This window comes from Sinohyriopsis cumingii, chromosome 3 (genome assembly GCF_028554795.1).
Source record: "Sinohyriopsis cumingii isolate HCF-2022 chromosome 3, ASM2855479v2, whole genome shotgun sequence".
NCBI classification, from domain to species: Eukaryota; Metazoa; Mollusca; class Bivalvia; order Unionida; family Unionidae; genus Sinohyriopsis; species Sinohyriopsis cumingii.
In genome coordinates, this window is record NC_142963.1 from 148,031,673 (window position 1) to 148,058,959 (window position 27,287).

General features: G+C 33.3%; 1 protein-coding gene across 1 annotated transcript in view; it reads left to right on the forward strand.

The window, feature by feature from the left end:
• Positions 1-27,287, forward strand: part of LOC149804111 (phospholipid-transporting ATPase ABCA3-like) — a 98,405-nt gene that overhangs the window by 24,339 nt on the left and 46,779 nt on the right. Inside the window, exons 6-12 of the mRNA XM_089954076.1 lie at positions 7,225-7,406; positions 7,950-8,081; positions 11,931-12,060; positions 14,904-15,058; positions 17,679-17,834; positions 20,345-20,555; positions 23,024-23,273. Coding sequence (XP_089810202.1) covers positions 7,225-7,406; positions 7,950-8,081; positions 11,931-12,060; positions 14,904-15,058; positions 17,679-17,834; positions 20,345-20,555; positions 23,024-23,273 — 1,216 coding nt within the window. The remainder of the gene's footprint in view (positions 1-7,224; positions 7,407-7,949; positions 8,082-11,930; positions 12,061-14,903; positions 15,059-17,678; positions 17,835-20,344; positions 20,556-23,023; positions 23,274-27,287) is intronic.

Here is a 27,287-nt window from a genome sequence, read left to right on the forward strand (position 1 = left end):
AATACCTTACTGTTGTCTGAGTAATGCCATATAGTTGTCTGAGTAATACCATATTGTTGTCTGAGTAATACCATATAGTTGACTGAGTAAAAGCATATAGTTGTCTGAGTAATACTATACAGTTGTCTGAGTAATACCATATAGTTGTCTGAGTAACACCATATTGTTGTCTGAGTAAAACCATATAATTTTCTGAGTAATACCATACAGTTATCTGAGTAATACCATCTAGTTGTCTGAATAATAGCATATAGTTGTGTGAGTAATACCATGTAGTTGTCTCAGTAATACCATATAGTTATCTGAGTAATACCATATAGTTGTCTGAGTAGTATCATATAGTTGTCTGAAAAAAACCATATTGTTGTCTGAGTAATACCATATAGTTTTCTGAGTAATACCATATAGTTGTCTGATTAATGCCATATAGTTGTCTGAATGATACCATATAGTTGTCTGTGTAATACCATATAGTTGTCTGAGTAATAGCATACATTAGTCTGAGTAATAGCATCTAGTTGTCTGAGTAATACCATATAGTTGTCTGAGTAATACCATATAGTTGTCTGAGTAATATCATAAAGTTGTCTGAGTAATACCATATAGTTGTCTGAGTAATACCATTTGGTTGTCTGAGTAATATCATATAGTTGTCTGAGTAATACCATATAGTTGTCTGAGTAATACCATATTGTTGTCTGAGTAATACCATATTGTTGTCTGAGTAAAATCATATAGTTGTCTGAGTAACACCATATTGTTGTCTGAGTAATAACATATTGTTTTCTGAGTAATACCATATTGTTGTCTGAGTAATACCATATAGTTGTCTGAATGATACCATATAGTTGTGTGTAATACCATATAGTTGTCTGAGTAATAGCATGCAGTTGTCTGAGTAATAGCATATAGTTGTCTGACTAATACCATATAGTTGTCTGAGTAATACCATATAGTTGTCTGAGTAACACCATATTGTTGTCTGTGTAATACCATATAGTTGTCTGAATGATACCATATAGTTGTCTCAGTAATACAATATTGTTGTCTGAGTAATACCATATAGTTGTCTGAGTAATACCATATAGTTGTCTGAATGATACCATATAGTTGTCTGTGTAATACCATATAGTTGTCTGAGTAATAGCGTACAGTTGTCTGAGTAATAGGATATAGTTGTCTGAGTAATACAATATAGTTGTCTGAGTAATGCCATATATTTGTCTGAGTAATATCATAAAGTTGTCTGGGTAATACCTTATAGTTGTCTGAGTAATACCATTTAGGTGTCTGAGGAATATCATATAGTTGTCTGAGCAATGCCATATAGTTGTCTGAGTAATACCCTATTGTTGTCTGAGTAATAGCATATAGTTGTCTGAGTAATACCATATAGTTGTCTGAGTAATACCATATACTTGTCTGAGTAACACCATATTGTTGTCTGAGTAATACCATATAGTTGTCTGGGTAATACCATATAGTTGTCTGAATTGATACCATATAGTTGTCTGAGTAATACCATATAGTTGTCTGTGTAATACCATATAGTTGTCTGAGTAATACCATATAGTTGCCTGAGTAATAGCATATAGTTGTCTGAGTAATAGAATATAGTTGTCTGAATAATAGAATATAGTTGTCTGAGTAATAGAATATAGGTGTCTGAGTAATATAATATAGTTGTCTGAGTAATACCATATTGTTGTCTGAGTAATACCATATAGTTGTCTAGGTAATAGCATATAGTTGTCTGAGTAATACCATATAGTTGTCTGAGTAATACCATATACTTGTCTGAGTAACACCATATTGTTGTCTGAGTAATACCATATAGTTGTCTGAGTAATACCATATAGTTGTCTGTGTAATACCATATAGTTGTCTGAGTAATACCATATGGTTGCCTGAGTAATAGCATATAGTTGTCTGAGTAATAGAATATAGTTGTCTGAGTAACACCGTATTGTAGTCTGAGTAATACCATATAGTTGTCTGAGTAATACCATATAGTTGTCTGAGTAATACCAAATAGTTGCCTGAGTAATAGCATATAGTTGTGTGAGTAATGCCATATAGTTGTCTGAGTAATAGAATATAGTTGTCTGAGTAACACTGTATTGTTGTCTGAGTAATACCATATAGTTGTCTGAGTAATACCATATAGTTATCTGAGTAATACCATATAGTTGTCTGAGTAATATCATATAGTTGTCTGAATAACACCATATTGTTGTCTGAGTAATACCATATAGTTTTCTGAGTAATACCATATAGTTGTCTGATTAATGCCATATAGTTGTCTGAATGATACCATATAGTTGTCTGTGTAATACCATATAGTTGTCTGAGTAATAGCATACATTAGTCTGAGTAATAGCATATAGTTGTCTGAGTAATACCATATAGTTGTCTGAGTAATACCATATAGTTGTCTGAGTAATATCATAAAGTTGTCTGAGTAATACCATATAGTTGTCTGAGTAATACCATATTGTTGTCTGAGTAATACCATATAGTTGTCTGAGTAATAGCATATAGTTGTCTGAGTAATACCATATAGTTGTCTGAGTAATACCATATACTTGTCTGAGTAAGACCATATTGTTGTCTGAGTAATACCATATAGTTGTCTGAGTAATACCATATAGTTGTCTGAGTAATACCATATATTTGTCTGTGTAATACCATATAGTTGTCTGAGTAATACCATATAGTTGCCTGATTAATAGCATATAGTTGTCTGAGTAATAGAATATTGTTGTCTGAGTAACACCGTATTGTTGTCTGAGTAATACCATATAGTTGTCTGAGTAATACCATATAGTTGTCTGAGTAATACCAAATAGTTGCCTGAGTAATAGCATATAGTTGTCTGAGTAATACCATATAGTTGTCTGAGTAATAGAATATAGTTGTCTGAGTAACACCGTATTGTTGTCTGAGTAATACCATGTAGTTGTCTGAGTAATACCAAATAGTTGCCTGAGTAATAGCATATAGTTGTCTGAGTAATACCACATATTTGTCCGAGTAATACCATATAGTTGTCTGAGTAACACCATATTGTTGTCTGTGTAATATCATATAGTTTTCTGAGTAATACCATATAGTTGTCTGATTAATGCCATATAGTTGTCTGAATGATACCATATAGTTGTCTGTGTAATACCATATAGTTGTCTGAGTAATACCATCAGTTGTCTGAGTAATACCATCTAGTTGTCTGAATAATTGCATATAGTTGTCTGAGTAATACCATATAGTTGTCTGAATAATACCATATAGTTGCCTGAGTAATACCATATAGTTGCCTGAGTAATACCATATAGTTGTCTGAATAATGCCATATAGTTGCCTGAGTAATACCATATAGTTGTCTGAGTAATACCATATAGTTTTCTGAGTAATGCCATATAGTTGTCTGAGTAATACCTTATAGTTATCCCTCATAGGTAACAAATAAACCGTTTCATGCTAAACATGTTGCTAAAGTGTTCCTCCACTGATCCTTGTATCTGGTTCTTGTGTAACATGCTTTTGTAAATCTAATGTGCTCAGAAACAGAACAAAAAAGTAAAGACGTAATTGCATTCGGTTTCTTTGACTAGACCTCATAAGATAGGACATGATTGTAATCTGAACAGATTTCTTGTTTATTTTGTGTCAGACACAAATGAATTTGAAATATTTTTCAGGCCTTTCTTGTTTCTTCAGCTTCAACCCAAAAGTGACTTGTACATTTGAGTGTGACGAGACGCATGCATTTTCATGAAATGGATCAGTCAGGAAAAAACATTTCCATTCTCATCTTTAAAACCAATCTTGAAAAGGATTGTCTCATCCTCACTAAACACAGATGTATCGACTTGACTGCGTTTAGGTTCATTCGTGAGTAAAGATCAGACGTTTGTTTGGCAGACGGAAACTGAATTAGTATTTCATATATTCTCTCAAACCTGATAGATATTAATAAATTTGCTTTGTTTTTCATCTTCCATTTTCATTTAATTTGTATGTTTTTGTTTTATCATTGAAATTTTCAATTTGGAGACAAATTTATTTATGTTAAACTGTTAAACATCTTATACTATGACGTTTATTCATAATTTTACCTCACGATCATGCCAGTGTCGTAGAAGCCTCGCATGCAACTTGCATGGTATATGGGTCATAAATTGAACCTAGATGACTTTTAGGCTGCACTTTTAAACACTGACTTTAACCCTTTACCTCATAGAGTGTATGGCATTTTAGCCCTACGATACACATGAAGCAAAGTTCCCCAGTGCAGTTTGCTATAAATAGAACACCTGTTACCTATTCGACTCCATACACATAGGCCTGCCTGTTAACTGTTAAGCAGTGTAGTGTATGTTACGTTTAACAGCAATTTTAACCATTTTACATTTTTGGTACACATTTATTATGTGTGAAAAAATTTAAGAGTAAAGTCCAATCGTTATAGCTGTGTAATTATTTTTCACTAAGAATTTTGTATGTGCTTTAAAATCTTGAGAGAACTTGTTCACCATCAAGTCACTGAAGCCGCGTGACCAACCCTAGCTGCCATTTCTCATACTCGAAATTTACAAGTTCTTCATCTGCGTCTACATCACTAAGTCATCTGAATTAGATAATTTATAAAAACTAATTGCTACCTACATCAATATCAGAGCCATTACCTAAGTTATTGAAGCTTTCATAGTTGTGATTCTAATCCTGAAAAGTACTGAACGAAATCTGCCACCTCTGTTTTGGAGAGTGGAGAATGGTACTTGTTCTTAATCTACCTTATGCTAAAAATAGACCATAACATCATTGTGCCCGGCTGCCGCCATACTGTTTTTGGACAAAGCACCGAGAGATGCTTAGTAACACATATTAAATCCCTCACTATGGAATGTTTTCATATATTGAGTGTGTACAGTAATAATTTTGTACATTTTCTTTATTTGTCATCCATTTGTATCGTTTTCCAATGTTCGTTTAGTAAAACTCTCATATGTGCATATTATGTATGTATGTATGTATGTATGTGTGTGTGTGTGTATGATTTAGATTTTTTAACGTAGCTTTTAAACAATGTCAGTCATATTGCTACGATGTCTGCAGTGTGGCAGTTTATATTGATGCCTAGCACTGGATCATCATGCCACGGACATGTAGCATGATGTCCCACCCTATCACATTATCCTGACACTGGGGCCGACCAGTCCTAACACTAACCTCTTAATGCTGAGCGCCTGTTATGTAACATTTTAATAAGTCTTTTGTATGACTCGGCCGGGGATCGAACCCACGACCTCCCGCATCTGACGCGGACGCTCTAACCACTAGGCCACCTGAGCGGTATGTATGTATGTATGTGTCCCAAATGAATGTGTTGAAACCAATAATATTTATTTATATCTACTTTGTTTTCTTTTCAGTTAGTGTTTGTGTGTAAAATATGTATTATTTTAAGTTTAGCTGTTGTCATTAGGGACAGGAGTTTTTGTGTTGTTGTTTCCATGAATACATGCAGAAAATTATACCTCCCGACAAAATTTAATTGTATATATCTTTTGATTAAGGAAATATATTACCCACGTAGTATAAATATAATCAACCAGTCCTGTTCTTTTCTACACCATAACTCTGACGAACATAATGCATTCTTATTTGTTCTAAACTGTCATTCAAAATTAAGATTTGTTTGTAAAACAGTTAACATAAATTTACTCTCTTCTTTTCTTAACTTTGTTACAGATTAACACATCGGAATTAGAAAAGGTTAATAAAATCACTAATGCATAATACAAACCCCCCTCCCCCACAAAACCCAAAGAAAACATCGATACATTGTTTTTAAACTTATAGAATACATATTAAACATTTCTAGATTCTACATGCATAATTCACATCAACTAAGCAGAGTGTAATTTTGTGCGCTAAACAAAATATAAGAAATAGTCACTTTCCTACATACATCCCTCTCTGTGTGTATGTTAAAACATGAATGAAATATAGGAATACTTCATCGGCTTTATTTAATGGGGTGGGGGTGGGGTAAGCAGTTCCCTTGGAATTTTCATCTCAAAATATTCAGGGTATATCTATCTTTGATGAAATGCAAGCAATTTGTGTATTATAGTGTTTTGGAAAGATTCATCAAATTTGATTATATGATTTATACAGTCTGCAGGTTTAAGCACCACTGTAACAAAATATTGAAATGCATGCGCACGCCACATCTGTATTCAGATGAACCAATTTAACGTCAGGTACATGGTTTTCAGTAAGAACAATAATACGAACAATATCACGGAAAAGAACACTGAATGCCATTACACCGGTTTGCCTTGTCCGAATGGCTATTTTTAGAAACTATTTCACTGCGTGTGATGTTTCACAGGGGTGAAAAGTACAAGCACCATACGACCCAGTTACTTTATATAGCAGATTTCGACCAGAGCATAAATAGTGACCACGTGATCTGACGTAATGGTCATTCACAGCAATGAATGAGGTATCTAATAGGGAGTTTTCCCCATGGCTGGCACTATGAAAACCCACTAAAAATGGCCGATGTTTACAGCAGACATCACAAAGCACTTCAATGCAAATGGAGTAAAAGCGTCAAAAGGCGCTTCCATGCGAACGGAGTAGAGGCGTCAAAAGGCGAAGAACTGGACAGCAAGTATTATTTGATAAGGCCTTTAATAATAAAATGACTGCTTGCAGAATAAAACACTTCCCAGAGGAAGCAATATTTTGACCTTAGACCACACATTATTCTTGTGAGTACTGTATGTACTCACTTGTAAATCGGGTCAAACTGCAAACTACACATTATTCTTGTGAGTACTATATGTACTCACTTGTAAATTGGGTCGAACTGCAAAGTACACATTATTCTTGTGAGTACTGTATGTACTCACTTGTAAATCAGGTTGAACTGCAAACTACACATTATTCTTGTGAGTACTATATGTACTCATATGTAAATTGGGTCAAACTGCAAACTGTGTAGACTCAGATCTGCTGTCGCATAATGCTCCGTCTTATATGGATTTGTGCAGTTTGTTAGGAGTAATTGGTTGAACAAACAACATTGACCCTGATCTTATGGTGCAGCTTGCAATAGTATATTAGGGTTGTATTCTTTGCAGTTGGATCTATCTTAGAAGCAAATAATTATAGTAGTTGTAATGGTTGATCTATTAAAGTATTTTTCACCAGGATCAGGAGCGCAATGGAGCAATTTCAGCGAGCCAGGGGTAGTGGACGACAACTTCACCCTACTGTTAGCCATTATCATGTTGCTTGTGGACACATCAATCTACATGACTGTTGCAATGTATGTGGACAATGTCCACCCAGGGGATTTTGGTGTAGCGCAGCCTTTCTATTTCCCTTTCCTGGTAAGACTATATTTGATGTGTTTAATTTATTGGGAGAACGAATGATGAAACACATAAAACCCCATAGCAGCAACAAGAACAACAAACAATCAAAATAAATAAAACAACATTCCATTACATACATATTTTATTCATTAATGCAAATATAATTTCATAAGTATTTTATGTACATGAGTTTAAAACTAAGAAATAAAAAACATCATCAAAATGCACTTATATTGTAATGAGAATAATTCGTTTTTGCTTAAAATTATTAGTCAGGTATGTATTTATTACATGGCAACACATTGTTGGTATAATGTTGTGGTTATTAGGCTCTTCTTTTATTTATTTTATACTTAACATAAATTTATACTAATGAGGCAAACTATAGCATTAGAAATCAATGCATCAGATCGTCCAGAGTTGAAAAGTAAAGAATACAAAAAACTTTTTAATATGTCAGAGCAAAGAAAAAGTCTTCCTTTAACATCTGTCTCCACCACTGGCTGAAATGAACTATCGTAATGAACGTTGGATGAAGAAAAGTGTTTTATTTTGTAGCCATCCTACTGGTGCAGTAGAAAGATAGACCAGAGAGTTTTCAGTAACAATGACATGGGTCATGACCCTGAGTATTTTGAAAGAGAGCGAACAGATATGAAGTGTGGAATATCTATCAAGAACCTCAAAAAGGTCAGTTGCATAAATAATCTTTCATGAGTATATTGAATAACATTATATGCCATGACCCATTTGCAGCAATCTTGTGTATTACTCAACTAGTTGCATAACTTTTATATCACATTAGGAATTCAAATTATGAATGTGCTGATCTGCCAATAAACTGTATCATACTTTTCAAGTGAAAATAAAAAAGACACCTGCTTATAAGCTTTCTATTTCTTAAATATAGAGTTTTGTCTGAGGCTCTTGGTTAAATTATTGTAAATTAGGGAATGGTTTTTGATTAACACGGAGACAGTTGTCATCCACCTAAATATTGCCGTCTCTTTTTGAGGCAATAAAAAAATCAAGCTGGCACTTTATTTCACTTTAAAGTTGAATCATATATCCAGTGTTTCCCTTTACCCTCATTTGTGCTTCAGAGACCCCCAAAGTTTTAATTTGACCCCCAGTTCTGATACCAAAGTTTGGTTTTTACTTAGTCTGACCCCCAGTTTTGACAACAAGGAGAGTTTTGACTCTCAATCTTGCACCCCTAGGGGATACACTGATTATAATACCTCTTACAATTAAAAATTTGATTTATAGCTGGTTATGAAATGTTGTTATGTATATTTAGTTTGTATTTTGTGTTGGCTTTTCTTCCTGAATTTATGTCATATTGTATGATTGACCTTTGTTAGTAACTTAGTTTGGGGCCTATCTGACTAATGTCTTGTTGCTTACAAAATAAGCATATATTACATAGCTAATATTTCTCTATGATTTTCAATTACATATTAAGATCATTATTACTTAGAGGTAAACATGTTTGCAGATGTTGAGTTCAAGGTCTAGTTTTCTTTTTTTTGAAATTAAGAATGTTCTAGAAGCAAGTTGTTTACCAATGCAATAAGAAAATGACCCTTATCCTGGTTCCATTATTGTTGCAAACATTTTTTATTCATTTTGTTTACTTCAAAATTACTTATTCTTATTTCAACATCCAAAGTGGAATCATTCGTATTGATGTGTTTAGTTTTTAATTTGAGAGGATTTACTTATTTAAAGTATTCAGTGGACAAAGTGGTCAATATTTTCGGACTAAAACACTATTTTGGGATTATTGTGAATTCATTCAAGAACATTTTGGATTATATCATTGTGATACATCAAGACTTTTGACTCATTAGCATATGAGGCTGTTAGCATTTTCAAAATTTGAATTCACTCAGAACACCACTGGAAGCCCTTAGGAACTCTGTACATTTGGACTTGTGATTTAACTTTTTTGGACTATGTGATTGAAATTTTTTACTATCAGGGGTTCTAAGTTCTGTTTAAATTTTCACTTTCGATTATGGGAACATATATTATTTATTATATTTACAAATCTTGCATGTTTTCACTAATTTTTGTTTTTTTTAGTTTAAGTCCATAGATTGGTAACAAAAGTGAAAACAATCCAGTTAAAAAGATTTAATGTTTGAATTTAGCAGAAGTTACATAAATATGGGATCTGCCACTAAGCTATGAAACCCTTTCCCATTTAAGATTAAAACTGTTATCATATTTGTACAGGAATTTACCCTTTGCATAGAAATCCAAGAGAAAACAATCCAAATATATTGATAATTCATTGAAACAAAGGTACTTTATCAGATAAAATGGTAATTTCCCATTATTCCTTGAGTATGGTTGCTAACAAAATGTGAGCAGAAAATGTTTGGAACTTTCTCCTGTAAATTTTACTCTTATGGATATTTATTATACAAGTTAGTGCACAGTAAGTCCGTGATTAATTACTGGAGCTAATAAGTCATATGCTGAACTTGAAAATAAGCATTTTGTTAAAGTAATGTAGTGACAATACTTGTTACAGAAACAAATGGAAAACTGTGAAGTGTTTTATATTTTATCGTATGAAACAAGATATATATATATTGTTTTACAAAATGAATGATGTTAGATAGTGTGAATGAGTTGTTTTTAAAGACAAAATACCCTCTGTACCTTTGAAAGCCACCTGCATTCTGGTAACTGCATCGATTTGAACAAAGAATATATTGAATGTTCACAGCAGTGATTTCTGAGAGCATTGGGGTTAGCATGTGTTTAGTGTGAGCAAATATTTTAAAATGTGAGAACTATCATCATAACAGTTTTAAAAAAATTGTATCAATGTTATATCAGAGAAGTTCGTGTATTTAAATAGAATTCTTTATTTCCCTTAGCTATAACATGTTTTCATGTCATACTCATTTGTCCTTGATTTTACATAATAATATCCTTCATTTCTTCAATGTTATTGTTCAAAAAAGGCATTTTGTTCAATTTACTTTCTAAAGGGCATTGGTTCATTGATATGCACCAAGAGCTGTCTTAACACGTGCCATTTTACCTTCACATAGTCACATTTTACACTCACCTGAAAGTGGCCAGTCAAGGTCTGAACCCTGTTAAAAGAAATGAAACCACCAAATGTATAATGTAATACATTCCTATTGCAAACTTACATTGTCTTTCATTCAATGTTGAAACCACCAAATGTATCATGCGATACATTCCTATTGCAAACTTACATTGTCTTTCATTCACTGTTGAAACCACCAAATGTATAATGTAATACATTCCTATTACAAACATACATTGTCTTTCATTCAGTGTTGAAACCACCAAATGTATATGTAATACATTCTTATTGCAAACATACATTGTCTTTCATTCAGTGTTGGGCCATGTCCATTGTTTCACGAGCTCTTTATTTGGGTAAATCATGATATCTTAATTAGAAATCACTGTTTAAGCAACCGATTTCAAATCTTTAGAATCAGTCCAACATCAGGCTAGTAATTTAGGTTATTTCTGAAGGCTGTGCTTTCACAAGAATTAACTTAACTTAAAACATAATATGCATAACCTTTCGATGGAATGAATACCTATTGATCACACACCACCAGCACACTCCAACATCAGTGAGTGATCGCAGACTATGTCAGTGTAAAGAAAGATTCAGAATAAAGGCTGCTTACTTGCAATCTTTTCAGCAAGGAACAAAAGAAAATGGCTAAGAAAATGGCTAAGTGAATGAGTGACTATCCTGGTTTGTCTTAATTAAATATCCAAGAACTGGTGTTATTAGAATTAACAGTCTTTTTATGTAGGTGACATGACATTCATTTAACATATTGATGCTATTTTGATAGCAAGGAACATTAAAGTGTAACGGCACAAGAGGATAGCATTGCGGCAAGTTCTAAATGTTAACTGTCCAATCAGACAGTGTAGCAGTGAGCTCTGAAGCATAACTGCAGAAGCAGATAGCATAGCAATGAGTTATAATGTGTATCAGCACAAAACACCAGTTTTGCAGGACTGTTAAGGGAATAGGCCGTAGGGAGAACACTGGCATGTATAAACATACTGCAATTAATAGAAGATGGTTAATATTTTCTATGAATTTCTTTGCCAACATATTAATATATTTTAGCCACATTATTACAGACACAAAGATGATGGAGGTGTTCCTCAATAAGTCCACACAAATGTACATGTTTTCAATGATGTATTATATCATCTAATCTCAATGGCCAATAAAATAACTATTCAAAATCATAACAACCTTCTTCTGGTTTTTTCCAAGACAAAATTTAGATTAAGTTTATCAGACCCTCATATGGTTGATATTCCACAATGCAATGTTAGAAATCTGTAGAATTTAGACATCTGTGGAATGTTAGACATCTGTGGAATAAGACCTCTGCACCTGCTACCCAGACTTTGCAAGTTTTTATTAATTTAGCCCTCTAATTACTTTACATCACTATTTCATAAAAAGAAGCCATTATGCAAAGATATTTTATGAAACATAATTTGCAGGAATTTGGATCTGTAGAAAACAGGACTGTGGCTGTTAATGATTTGTCCTTGAACATGTATGAAGGTCAAATAACATCACTTTTGGGTCATAATGGAGCTGGAAAAACCACCACTATGAGCATGTTAACAGGTCAGTGCTTAATTTGTGATCTGTGGATAATTGCAGAATGTTTATGTATTCTAATTTAGTTGATCATAACTGTATTTTGAGATGTGATTTCCATCATTAGAATTAGTTAAAGCACATCAAACTTATAATGTTATATCTTTTGTATCAAATCAAGTAAATTGGATAGAATGAAAAAAGTTAAAAGGCATGCATGTCCCACTAATGTGAGCTGGCAGTCACATTAAGGTGTAACTCGACACATTTCAATTGGCCAGTTTTAAATAGCATTACTTGTGTAACATAATTAAATCATTTCACATTAATTAGAGGATTATCCTAATCATTTGGAAACATGACCATGGATAGCAAGGGAACCAAGTGAAGGGCATTCTAGCTGCAAGAATAGGTCAATTTCATAAATAGGACATCATTACAGAGATGCTAAATTAAAAGTTTATAGGGATCTTGTAATTCCCTAATTGGCATTTCAGTTTTTATTTTCAAAGATTATAGGATCCTTCTGGAATTGATTCCACAAATGACTACAAAAATACATTACTACTTGAACAACAAAAGTAAAGTGTCAACCATTTTATTTCTCAAAATAAATGATCATCTTTTGTTGTTAATTGTTTTTAAAAAAAAAGATAATTCTGTTCTGAAACAATGGTAACACTGCAGCATGCTAAAAGCAGTTGCATAATATGTAAAGACTTTGTTGGTAGGCAGGTAACGATCAATTAAACCATATGGGATTTTTATTTTAGCAATTTTTCAAAGATTTGTCATTTTGAAAGTAAATGTAATTCACACAGACAAGGAAACAACTAGGAGGAATCTATTTATTCACAGTTATTCTAACCATGATTATAAGACAAGCATTCAGCCATTTATTCCTGTTCTCTCTCTATCTCACTCTCTTTCTAAACATGATTATAAGACAAGCATTCAGCCATTTATTCCTGTTCTCTCTCTATCTCACTCTCTTTCTAAACATGATTATAAGACAAGCATTCAGCCATTTATTCCTGTTCTCTCTCTATCTCACTCTCTTTCTAAACATGATTATAAGACAAGCATTCAGCCATTTATTCCTGTTCTCTCTCTATCTCACTCTCTTTCTAAACATGATTATAAGACAAGCATTCAGCCATTTATTCCTGTTCTCTCTCTATCTCACTCTCTTTCTAAACATGATTATAAGACAAGCATTCAGCCATTTATTCCTGTTCTCTCTCTATCTCACTCTCTTTCTAAACATGATTATAAGACAAGCATTCAGCCATCTATTCCTGTTCTCTCTCTATCTCACTCTCTTTCTAAACATGATTATAAGACAAGCATTCAGCCATTTATTCCTGTTCTCTCTCTCCCTATCTGTCTCTGAACGTTCCCATTTCACAGCTGGTAAACACCAGATTTTAAATTTTTCAGGAATACTGCAGCAACTTGAGTTCTCTACCTCCTGTATATTTTGACATTGTTGTACACACATTACTGTGAACAGGTGTATTCATCTGTCTTGTGTTATTTTATGTGCAAGACTCGGTTTGGATAATACTGTATCATCAAATGATGTACAAAATTATCAAGCCATCAAAATTTGTGATGATACATTTGCTACTCTTTTTCCATTAGGAAATGCAGGTGCCTTTAGATGCAACAATATAGTAGAGTATGCAGTTAAAGTGGCTTTCAAAAAACTAGTTAGGATTGCTAATTTTGTCCCTCATCTCGTTATATTGTCACAATTTGTTCACAGGGGCATAAGCATTTTTGTATCAGATTCAGTCAAAACATGTGAAATCATGATTTCAGCAACTTATATGTGCACATTTTATTGTTGCTAGTGGTTGCAAATGTAGAAACATTTACCAGCCATGGGTAACAAATGATGGTGAAATCTGTATTTAAAGAAACTTGTTATAAAGGCTAATTACGGTATACAAAGGATACATTCAAACATCCCATGGAACATCATATAGAGGTGACATATATAATAAGAAAGCATGTCAGTGGAGAGCACCTTGCTAGTAGAGTTTCTGACTGAAGCTATTATGAAGACATTCCATATTTAAAATTTGCACTTTGTGAGTAACAGAATCACAGAATAACTATGCAAATATTTACAGTTGTATCAGGAATTTCATTGTTGGCCTACCACTCCGGTGGCCTAGTGGTTAGAGCGTCCATCTCGGATGCGGGAGGTCGTGGGTTCGATTCCCGGTCGAGTCATACCAGAGACTTAAAAAATGGTACTAACAGCTGCCTCGCTTGGCGTTCAGCATTAAGAGGTTAGTGTTAGGACTGGTCGGCCTGGTGTCAGGATAATGTGACTGAGTGGGACATCATGCTACATATCTGTGGCATGATGCCCCAGTGCTAGACATCACTATAAACTGCCACATTGCAGACATCGTAGCAATATGACTGAAAAATTGTTAAAGCTATGTTAAAAATCAAAATCACATCACATCATTGTTGGCCAGAACAACATCACATCACAAGCTGGGTGGGTGCCAAAAGTCTATGATATTTTTTATTCTGCCATTCATTGTATGTAATAACGCAAATGATAAACAGTCACATAATCATAATGTTAATGAAGAAAATATATAATTTTGCAGCTATTGTTTCTACATTGTTTCTATACATTATTGCACCAGTAGAAATGTTGATGTTTTGACTATGTTTCTCTTGCCCAAATTGTTGAAGTTTCGATATAACGGCATCTAACTTCATTATATAGAAACCATTTGTGGTAGTGGGCTTAGAGAGACACATATTTGACAAAAGAGTCTATGCACATCAGCACTCAAAGTGTCATTTAAAAATAAGTATGTTTCTTTGTATTCCCCACCCAGGTTTCATTTCCCCAACAAGTGGCACAGCTATAGTCAACGGTTACGATATAAGAACTAACATTTCCAAGGTTCGTGAAAATCTGGGTATGTGTCCACAGCATAACATCCTTTTTGACTCCATGACAGTTGAGGAACATCTCAAATTCTTTGCTCTGGTAAGATAATAATTATCTGTAAATTTGTTGATGCTATCATTACTTTTATTTTGTGGCAATGTCTGTTTTGCTAGAGTTGTTGTCTACATTTGGACAGTAGTGTTCTGTTTCAGAGGCATATTTCAAGAGAGGCCACCGTTATTAAGAAATTACATAAAGGTATGAATGTCTATTAATTTATTCCTATGAAAGAGGGAATCCCTTTTGAAAAGCCAGTTTTCCATTGCAGAGAAGGTAGCTTCATAATAGGGAGAACTTAATCAGAATTGTATTTAACTCTGTTTAATACAGCAATCCTTCTCTACAGTGTCCCATTTTATACTCTGTTTAACACAGCAGTCCCTCTCTACAGAGTGTCCCAATTTTTAGTCTGTTTAATACAGCAGTCCCTCTCTACAAAGTGTCCCATTTTTTACTCTGTTTAATACAGCAGTCCCTCTCTACAAAGTGTCCTGTTTTTTTTACTCTGTTTAATAGTCAGCAGTCCCTTTCTACAGAGTGTCCCATTTTTTACTATGTTTAATACAGCAGTCCCTCTCTACAGAGTGTTCTTTTTTTAACTCTGTTTAATACAGCAGTCCCTCTCTACAGAGTGTCCTGTTTTTTATGCAGTTCCTCATATAAATATGGGTATAGACATTGATCACCTTTTTGGGATGAATGCAGTTTTGATATTAAAGTGACCTCAGTATACAGTACACTTTCATGGTTCCACACAACATAGCTATAGCAAGGGAATACTATATCTTATGTACACTTGTATGGTTCCGGTCAACATACCTGTAGGACAGAACCAAATATTTTATCTGCCATGTATGCAATATGCAAAATCTTTCATTTATACGTAAACCCACACAAGAATTCAACATAATCATAGGAAGGGACTCTTATATCATGTGTCCACTTTTAAGTTTTATTTGTTAAAGGATCTATCTGACCAGAGCAAAGTCAACGTGACCTGCGTTGCAAAATCCATTAATCATGTTTTTTTTTACTGTAATCTACTTCACTGACACAGTCACATGCATAACCTTGAACCTTTGATAAGTGAATTTATGTTTGGGAGTATTTTGTACAATATCCAAAGCATGTTGCAGTTTTTCATACTACATTTAATGTTGTAAATTTGTGCATTGAACCTTAATTATCAGACTTGCACAATGTGAAAGATCAATAATTAACTCCCTGAATCCATTCATCTTCAGGCAAGATGTCCAAATTGCTGCTAACATTATGTGATGCTGAACTGTTTTTCACATTCAGTGACTTTTTCAGGTTTTTAAAAAATAAAAAGATGGCAAAGCATTTAGATATAACTCTAATGAATACTTGATTTACTGTACTGCATTTTACTAGTAATTGAATTATGGGAAAAGAGGAATAAGTTTCTAACATTTTGTGGGGTATCTGGCTAATGGTGAGTAAAAGTATAGCTATGAATACACAAATTATATGATTTAAAAGTATTTAATAATGGTAAATCTTCATCCTATTATGAATAGATCACACGCTTCTTGTCTGTTTTCTTCCAACTACTAAAGTTTATCAGATGCCACTAGATCACTGACTTGATGTTGAGATATTGTAAAAATCACACAAACAGCATAATGTGATTCAATTTTAATACCTTCAGATCTGTGTAAGGTTTACATGTATAATGGAATTGTACATTTGCAATATTTCCTATAGAACATGGAACCATATTCTACATTTACTGTGCATCTTTATTGGCTCCATCAGTGGGGAAGTTTGATCTTAGTACACATTCATTTCTGGTTATCCTGCTTTTTCAGATCCATAATGGGTACAGTTTCTTTGTGTCAGGTCATTGAATGTCTTATAAATGTGTTTAACAATCAGATTTAGTTAATATATACTTAAAGAAAACTAGTGATGGAATAACATGACTAAACTGCATTAATACTCATGCTGGAAACATGTTATATTGCTCAGATCAGAGAAATGGAGAATCATGTAATTTTCTACATAAATCTTCTATAAAGATTATAATTTTGTTTGACCTGTTATGAATGCAGAACTCAAAGGTTTCCTAGCAAGTCTGTTTGATTATGTTTTGCATTCATAGATGATTGTAAAAGGATTGTTGCATTCCATCAACACATATCTAGTTTCTGTTGTTCTATTTGGCAATAATTTAATCAACATACACAGAAAAGTAAATTGGTTATTACCAGTCAGCTTCCTTAAATGATGCACTGGATGCACTGGTGTTGACAAAGAGATAAAGCACATGTCAACAATTTTTTTTCTTGAGGTTTAGTTGAAATACTTCAATAGGAATTCTAGTCCAAGATGTGATGCAGAAAGTAATTTTCTACTTTAACCCGATGAGTCAAATGGCTACTCATAACGTGATCGTTGATGAAACACATGTAAGCCAGAAATATATTTTCATTTAAAGTTGGAAGGATACCTGTGGATGATTTACACCACCTTTTGTAATTATGTTCTTGCAGCATAGTTGTGGTAATAATAGGCCTTTTCCTCATCAGTAAATTTAAGTGCTGATGAAAATTTAATATTTAAAGCAAAATTACAGAAATTAATTCTAATAGAAATTTAAAAACATATTTGTTATATATGTTTCCTTGAATTTCAGTTGAAGGGCTGTTCATGGGGCGATGTAAACAAAGAGGTGAAAAAGATGCTAAAGATTCTTGGACTCCAGGCTAAGCGAGATGCCCAGTCACATACACTCTCTGGGGGGCAAAAGCGAAAATTGTCGGTGGGGATATCTCTTATTGCTGGTTCAAAGGTGGGATTTTGTTCTATTGTACTTCTCACAAAATTACAGACACTGATATCTACAACAAAAATGTTTATTTACAGTAGAAATTAGAAACAATACTAAGTCATTTCAATTTTGATCCTGTATTTGCAATATGTACCAGACAATCAAACTATTCTTTTATGAATCTAGAGATGAATGTTTGGCAATATTATACATTTTGGATGTAACTGTGATCATTAGTTTCCGTTTAAGAAGGACATTGTTTTTAAAAATTCTCCTAGAAACTTTTTTGTATGCATGCATATGAAGGTTCACAACCATTTAACTGATTTCATAAATTTCATCTGAAATGAGCACTGAATCAAAAATCCTATTTACCTCACCTATGGTCGTCAAAGATGCACGATGCATGTATTTTGGTATGTAGTGTTTATTACACCTAAACAATGATGATTACTTTTTTCTGGGCATTTTAGCAGCTTCCCCACATATGACTGGGATTGTTTTTCTTGACTTCAAGAAAGCCTTTGATCTTGTTGATCATGAAATTCTGCTGCAAAAGTTGAACTGTTACAGGTTTGACAATTCTTCTTTAAACTGGTTTAGATCATACCTAAACCAAAGGTCTCAACAAGTAAGCATTGGCAATATTAGCTCTCAAACTCGCACTATTCATTCAGGAGTCCCTCAAGGCTGTTTTGGGTCCTCTCCTCTTCCTTATCTATGTCAATGATCTACCATTAAATAATGAATCCACAAACACAGATTTGTTTGCAGATGATGCAATCTTGTATACATCTAGTTCTGATACTGAAGTTATCCAAATGAGATTAAACTCAGACCTTATCAGAGTCCAAAACAGGGCACAACAAAATAGGATGGTAATTAATGAAGGTAAAACAAAATGTATGATTTTGGGGGACATCACAAAAGCTACACAAGTCAGGGAACCCAAAACTATCTCTTGCAATAAATAATCATCCATTAGAAAATGTCAAACATGAAAAGCTTGTAGGTGTATCTGTAGATAATAATTTATTATGGAATGACCATATTGATAAGCTTTGTAAAACAATGTCATCCAAAATTGCCATTCTCAGCAGAATCAAGAAATATTTACCCACGGAAACTCGCAATCTATACTACAAGTCATATATTCTTCCAACAATGGATTATTGTTCTAATGTATGAGGAAACTGTGCTAAATCTGAGCTTGACAGGATTTAGAAACTTCAGAAACGAGCAGCACGTGTAATTTTAGATGCATCTGTTGATCATCCCTCAAAAGCATAATATTTACAGAACACAAATGATTCACAATATATGACAGGATAGATTTTCGCAAGGCAGTTCTTTTATATAAATGTCTACATGGAACTGCACTAGAGTATCTTCAGGACTTATTCAGGCCTTTTTCAACACAATACCAGTTGAGATCAATATCACATGGAAACCTTCTAAGACCAAAAACCAAGAACAGAACAATTTAAAAAGAGTTTTAAATACTCTGGTAAACTGTTCTGTGGAATAAGCTTCCACTACATGTAAAATCTGCTGAAAATATTAGAGTATTTAAGTAAAGATATCATGAGCATGTATCTGTTTCTAATTGATAACGGAATTTAGTATTTTAATACTAAACATGTTAAAATAAACAGTAATTATTGCTATTTTCACATGTTACACTCTCCTTAAGAGGGCCTCAAGGGAGAATAGTCCTTGACTAATGTCACCCTCTATAAATAAAGCATTATTATTATTATTATTATTATACTGTTCAGGTTGTATTGTCAATGCATTTACTACTATGGGACACCAGACATACACTGAGGGACCATTCAGGAGATTAACATGTGTCATAAATCAAAACTGGTCATTTTGACCTATTTTCCGGTATTTATTTAACATTGTTAAAGAAAATCATGCTTGGCCCAATTTCTATGCTTTTTGCACCAAGCCATTACTCTGTTTGTGTATGGTGATAAAATGTATTGCTCATCAATGAGAAGTCACTGCGACCTTCGTTCCAGGTTTTATTCAGTATCATTAAAATGTTGTGCAGAGTTCTTATTTTATAGTCAATGTCTGAGAAATAATTGGAATATTATACCCTTTCTCCAAACGCCTCCAAAAATTGCACTGCGTCCATCTTTGGATGCAAATATGTTACAGAAAAGAATAGTCCCTCTGACCAATTTTCTGTAGTTGATTCTGCTTGGCTTTAAATTTAGATAGTACTTTATGCCAGAAAATATCTTAAAGCTTCAGTGTTACTCGAACTTGCAGACCCTTAGAGCAATAATGAATTGAGACAAATAAAGCTGATATTTTATGAAAATGTTTTCTTTATTGCTTGGAAGAAAGTTATGAAACAAATACACAGACTAAATGAGTATGGAAAATTCTTTGGATGGGGATAAGACTCATACTTTTCACTTAAGCTCTAAGAAACATTGGTGAAAAGGAATCCTCATCAAGTCAGCATTTTACAAGCTGTTCATTTATGTTGGGTATTTTGTGATATATCATTTCAGGTGATAATTCTAGATGAACCTACTTCAGGGATGGATCCCTCTGCCAGACGACAGACCTGGGACATACTGCAGCAGTTCCGCCAGGGCAGAACTATTATTTTTACCACACATTCTATGGATGAAGCAGATATCCTGAGTGACAGGATTGCAATTATGGCTGAAGGAGTTGTCAGATGTTGTGGGACATCCATGTTCCTCAAAAAACTATATGGTTAGTAACCGAAAATGTTACCATGGGAATAAAAAATATCGTCTAATCTTTTTCACCAAATGTGGAATGTTTCCATATTTAGAAAACAGTTGCACTAGCAGATTTACACAGCTAATTTCTCATATTTACATCAAACTGTTTTACGAATGTCTTAATAGTTTTATACCCTAGCAAAAATCCTATATTAAAGGTTCCCTTAATTATCTTAAACTTATCGAAGTGTACATGTGAATAGAATAAAATAATTTAATCATTCTATGTGTCTCTTCTTCACAATTTTATTTCTCAAGTGTAAGTCCAAAAATTGTTTATAAAACTTCTTACACAAATTACATTAGTGATCCAGATGTGCCTTTCGATGGTCACAGTTTTTCAATTTAATATATTTAATGTTTAGGTCTGTTTATCAGTGCATTTTAGTTTCCAGAGTAATAATCCACAGTTGTTGGAGGTAACTCAATGAAATCTGGTTTACACATCAGACTGGAGGTGTAAATTATTCCCCATTTTCAGTCATTTTAAACAGTGATATAAGATGAATATATATATATATATATATATATATATATATATATATATATATATATATATATATATATATATATATATGAGGTTGTAATCGATATGTTCACGCAATTGATTCAGCGATAAAATAGGCAACGAATCAATAGAGTCGTATGACAACTTGGTATCTCTTTACAGATACAGAGTACTAACACACATTAGACACGTATTTAAAAATGTTGTCTATGTACATTTAATCCCCTATTTTGGATCTGGTATCATAAAAGAGTCCATGTTTGATACAGAATACAGGACTGAGCATTTCTGGGAGCCATCACAATGTGTCACATGGTCTGCATCTTCTACTTTTCATCAAACTATTTTCAGTTTCTACTTAATGATATGATGTATCTATACAATGGTTACACGTGTCCACCACATATAGCCACAATGGCCTGTATGGAAATGTACATTCCAAAAATTCCAAGATCAGCATAACAGATTATATGCACACTCTTTTGTAAAATGTATAGAGTAAACATATGAGACATTAATGTCTCAGTAGAGATCACATTATATCTGAGTTTTGAAATCATCTCCAAACAGATTTAGGGAAAAATAGAACCCTAAACAAATGTATTTCAGTTACACTGATCTGTAGGTTATTCGCTTTTTTTCTTTTCTTCAGCAGACAGGCAGATTCATCACAACTGTTAGAATAGAAATACCTTTCACTATATTTATTTATATTTGCTAATATCTAGTGATGTCTGATTCTGTATTGAATTGGATGAGATATATCGTATTAAGCAATTTCACAGTTACTACACATCCTCACAGAATTTGCTTTCTGTTACCTTCTACTTCTAATGTAGTATTAGTTATCTTATGCCAAAGAAATGAGAGCTCTATGCCTTTCCCAAGGACAACAATGGAGTCACTCAGGGCCACTCAGATTGGGGTATTTAATATATCCACTGCTCTGCTGAGCTACCATGGTTGCCAAAATGGAATATTTTAAGAAATGGTTTTTGATTCTTTCCTTTATTCTTTTATTATCTATGTTAATGTGTTTTGATTTTTCTTCTTGATTAAAAATATAGAACGTTTTAAACCTCAAGGTATAAACTTGCATTGGACTATCTCCCTCCACCATAGAATAAATCGTTATCCCCGTCTGCACGTTAGACATTTTACATAATTTGTATGCATATAGCATATGGAGAAAAGAGGAAGGTTATCTGAATGTTGGGTATGACTAATAAGTTAGACTGGGATCATGTTGGGTATGAATAATAAATTAGACTGGGATCATGTTGTCTATGACTAATAAGTTAAACTGGGATCATGTTCACATTAAATGTTCATATATAGTTTATGGTTTTCACTGAAAAAACTATTGATAATATCTGGTTTATAGTAAATTTAAATGATGCCGATATGACACCTAAATTTTCGGCCGAAAATGCCATCTTGAAATCCGTATTATCTTTTCTTCCCCTAGATCGCTGGTACTATCAACATTGTGTGCTCAACGAAAGACTTCTGATAATATCATATAGGTACTAAATATGGTATACACCTAGGAGTCGGTGATCTTCAGCAAATAAAAAAAATGATCCACAGTTGCTCATCACATCTATATTTAGATCCTTTGCAAAGAAAGAAATATATTCAATCTAATTCAGACAATTTCCTTTTTCTTCTCACATTTTGTGAATAGCATGAGTTTTGAAGAGTTCTTTGAGGTCATACTTTCCCTGTTTAGTAAAGCGGATACATCTTCTAATCTGCCAGAAATGAAATATCAGTACCTCAGTATATATATATTCAAGAGAGGGTATATAATAGTCATTTTTCAATATTGTCCTTTGAGTTTATAGTGATTATAAAGCTTCTGATATTTGTGGTAAGATTGTATCAAGTATACTTTTACCTACACGTATTTTGCTCTATCTGTACAGGTGCCGGATACCACATGATCATTGAAAAACATCCAGGCTGTGATGTTGAGGAATTGACTCAGCTGATACAGACTCACGTCCCCATGGCAACACTTGAGAGTCAAATCAGCGCAGAACTTTCCTATCTTTTGCCATTTGATGAGAGTCCCAAATTTGCAAAGCTCTTTGAGACTGTGGAGATTTCAATGGAGAAGCTTGGAGTTACCAGTTTTGGTATTTCTCCGACAACAATGGAGGAGGTTTTCCTGAAGTAAGTTGCCTTTTCTTCTTGTCTTGTCTGCATTAGCAGAGAGTGAGTCATGCATATCCAATTTTCAGCAGCATCAGTAATACAGTTTTCAACAGCGTCAGTAATACAGTTTTTAACAGCTTCAGTAATACAGTTTTCAGCAGCGTCAGTAATAATGTCTGCATCATTTAAATTATGATACTTTGGCAACAGGGGCCCCGAGTGGCCTAAAGCGCTGTCCATTATGGATCACTGCCATCTCACCTCTGTCTGCGTGTGTTCGAGTCTCGAATTCGGCCAATGTGGGTATGTGAGAAAGCTTGCCAGTAGTTTCTCGAGGGTTGGTGGTTCTTTCTAGGGATTTCCCGGGTTCTTCCTCCACCATTAATACTGGCCGCCATATATAGACTAACGTGTGGTGAAAAATGGCATTAAACCCTAAAAACAACAATAACTTTGGCAACAAGTTTTGAAAGTTATAAATAGGAAGGGTTCATATGTTCAATTTTCAAGAGAAGTTTTGTTTTTGTGGTTTGGAAAACACTTTTAACACATTAATATTGATATCACGCAGAAGAATCGGGAGCGAAATGACTTTTCCAAGGATACACAGAGGCATCTGACCCAATCTGGCCTAGGTGGAAAGTGAAACCCTCAACTTTTGGATTCAGAGACAAATGCTCTAGCAACGGAGCTATGATGGCTCCCAATTTTTAAGAAAGGTGTTAGAATCTTTTGAATGGGGTGGGGTGGATAGTATTTTTTATGACCACAAAGTTTTGTTCTTATAACTTTTCAAGTGAAGAAGAGAGAATATTAATTCTGATTCCATATATATATATATATATATATATATATATATATATATATATATATATATATATATATATATATATATATGTACATGTATAAAGCAAAATGCCTAAAATCATCATTTTGATGGTATATATTGGTATATATGATTAAAATGGTAATTTCTGTGCCATCGTGGCCAGGAAGAAAACATTCTTCAGCACTGAAGCGATTGCCTGGTAAATGGATCATAGTTTTCACAGTGTGAAAAAGATAATACATCAGACAAGAAATCATCAATTAGACTTTTTACATGTGGAAAACCAGCAGCAGAAACCAGGTGCATAGCTAAGGATATATATATGTATTCTTAGCTATTAATTATAACTGATATCCACCATTTGTTGTAAATCTAATGAAAAGCAATACCAAGGAGATTAAAGTTAGAAATTGACCAATTTAAGCACATCTTGGGACGTATTCTGTAATCACAAGCTATCTTGTTGCCAATTAAGTCCAGGTATTAAAATAAATCTTTCAATGTGTTCAGTATTACTTGGAGAGAATGTTCTTATCCATCCATAATAGCAAAATCATTGTTAGTATATTTCCTGATATCTAAATCAGATTTAGTATCACATATAGATATCAGGTTTAGTATCACATATAGATATCAGGTTTAGTATCATATAGAGATATCAGGTTTAATCCCATTTTGTTTTAAATTTATTGTTAAATCTCAACGTAGAAAATAAACATTATTTACTGGGGGAATCTCATTGACAGTGTCAAAGTGCAAAACAAAATGATCATAAAGATTTTTACAAAAAACTCATTTGAATTTCATGGTTTCTCAAAATTTGTTTGTAATAATTAAGCCATGTCTATAGTCATTTTCTTCTTGATGCATTATATAGTATTTTCTTCAATAATCTAATATTCATAAATCCTTTTGGTTGTCACTGATAAATGGATGAAAGTCTTGTTTTATCGAGCTGCAATAAGTGGTCAAAACAGTCTTATAGTAAATATTTGAAACAAATGTTAAAGGTATTATATATCTTCTGTATGGTTCTTTCTTTTGTAAACATATCATGACATACTGAGTCTGAAAATATGAGTGTCTTTGTATAAAATATTCATAGTTTATTGAGGTCTGCAATGGATGCCGCACCATTCCAAACTATTAATATCTAAAACAAAGTCGTAAGCTGTATTCATTTACTATTAATTATGATACTGTTTTGTATATTTAATCTGCATTGTTAGTTAGTTAGTTCTTTTTAGTTTTTGTGAATTTCAGTATATACTGTTGTAATGTAACATGGTATATTGAACTAAGCCATGTCAAAAATCAAGCTTATTTTCTATTTGGACTGAATTATTGATTGTTTCATTTTATTATGTAAAGACCTAATATATAGCTAAACTAGACTTTATGTGTATGGGTTTATTATCAGGAACATTATTAATAGAAGTAAATATGTTTATTTGGGCCTGAGTCTAGGTTATTGGAATTTCCCCAAGTTTGCATGGTGTACCTGACATTGTCCAGGTTCTATATTATAGTTTTAGCAATAGATTTCTACAACTAACATTTTATCTTGTGAAGATTATGAACCTTCTAGAAGGTTATTTTTCATCAGGTAATGATTTTTTTAGAAAATGCTAATTTTGTGACCTGAGGTCAAGTAGAAAACTGTACAATATTGTTACTAGATAAAAATATTCATTCATGCTTTAAGATCTAGCAGAATCAATTTGTATTATTGTTGTGACCAGTAGTTCCTTTGGGCAGGAATTCATTTCTTGAAATTATTCAATTTATTTATTTTTCTCTGGAAATACAAAAGTGCTCTGATAACATTCTTAGAAATAGACTTGGATTTATAGTGAAATACAAACCAAATGATATACTCTGGGATTATATTATTGTGATCCAACAAAAGACTGTTGGCATATCAACATTTTACAGGTCATCACAGACACATCAACACCTTTAGCATTGGACTTAATATACATTCCCACTAAAGTTTATTCAGAACTTTAAATTATTAGGACTTGTGTCTGTAATTCTAGGATTACTTTGGGATTGAATTTGTAATACCTTAAGTTCTTTGGGTTTTTTTTCACTTTATAACCTAGAGAAACCGCTCCGGTGGCCTAGTAGTTAGAGCGTCCGCCTCGGATGCGGGAGGTCGTGGGTTCGATCCCCGGTCGAGTCATACCAAAGACTTACAAAAATGGTACTAATAGCTGCCTCACTTGGCGCTCAGCATTAAGTGGTTAGTGTTAGGACTGGTCGGCCTGGTGTCAGTATAATGTGACTGGGTGGGATATCATGCTAAATGTCTGCGGCATGATGCCCCAGTGCTAGACATCACTATAAACTGTCACACTGCAGACATCATAGCGATATGACTGAAAAATTGTTAAAGCTACATTAAAAATCCAAATCACACACACACACACACATCTAGAGAAAAATTATTTGCTGAATTTTAAAAATTGTGTTGCTTTTCACTCTTTTCTGTTTCTTTTTGTAAGAGCATGGATTCGTAACAATATGTAAATGAAATTCACATGAGCTATTTTATTGCTAATAACAATGTTATCTAAAAAATAATAATCCTGAATATTGCATCCATTTCTAGTAATTGCAAACTTAAAATTTTCAAAAGAAAATTACATATCAATTTCTCAGTACTATTTATGTTGGGACTCATTTAAGACATCTATATTGAATCATGTTTTGCAATATAAGTTTCTTGACACGTACAGTACATACCTTCTTTTGTTCTACCTCAGTATAAATGTCACCTTTCCAGACCTTTAATGTTCTTACCTGCAGCAAAGAATTTACACCTGCATGTTCTTGTACATGACTTAATTCAGTAATTATCACCTAAAAGTTACAATGCATGCTATGCTCACAGGCATACAAGATGCATATTTGTTTTAGTAAATTAACATTTGTCAATGCTTAATAAATAACACAATCATGAATAAATAAAACCAAAACACAAAACAAAAGAAACATCTATAACAGACTGCCTAAATGGAGAATACTTGACTAGTCATAAAAGTAAAAGTCAATCTGATATATTTTAATATGCTTCTGACGAAGACTTATTTGGAGCTAAATCATGAAAAACCTATATAAACAACAATTGCGAGTGCAAATTTGCAATTGCATTAAAAAAAGAAAGAGAAGTCTGCATGATTTAATTGCCAGAAGATTGA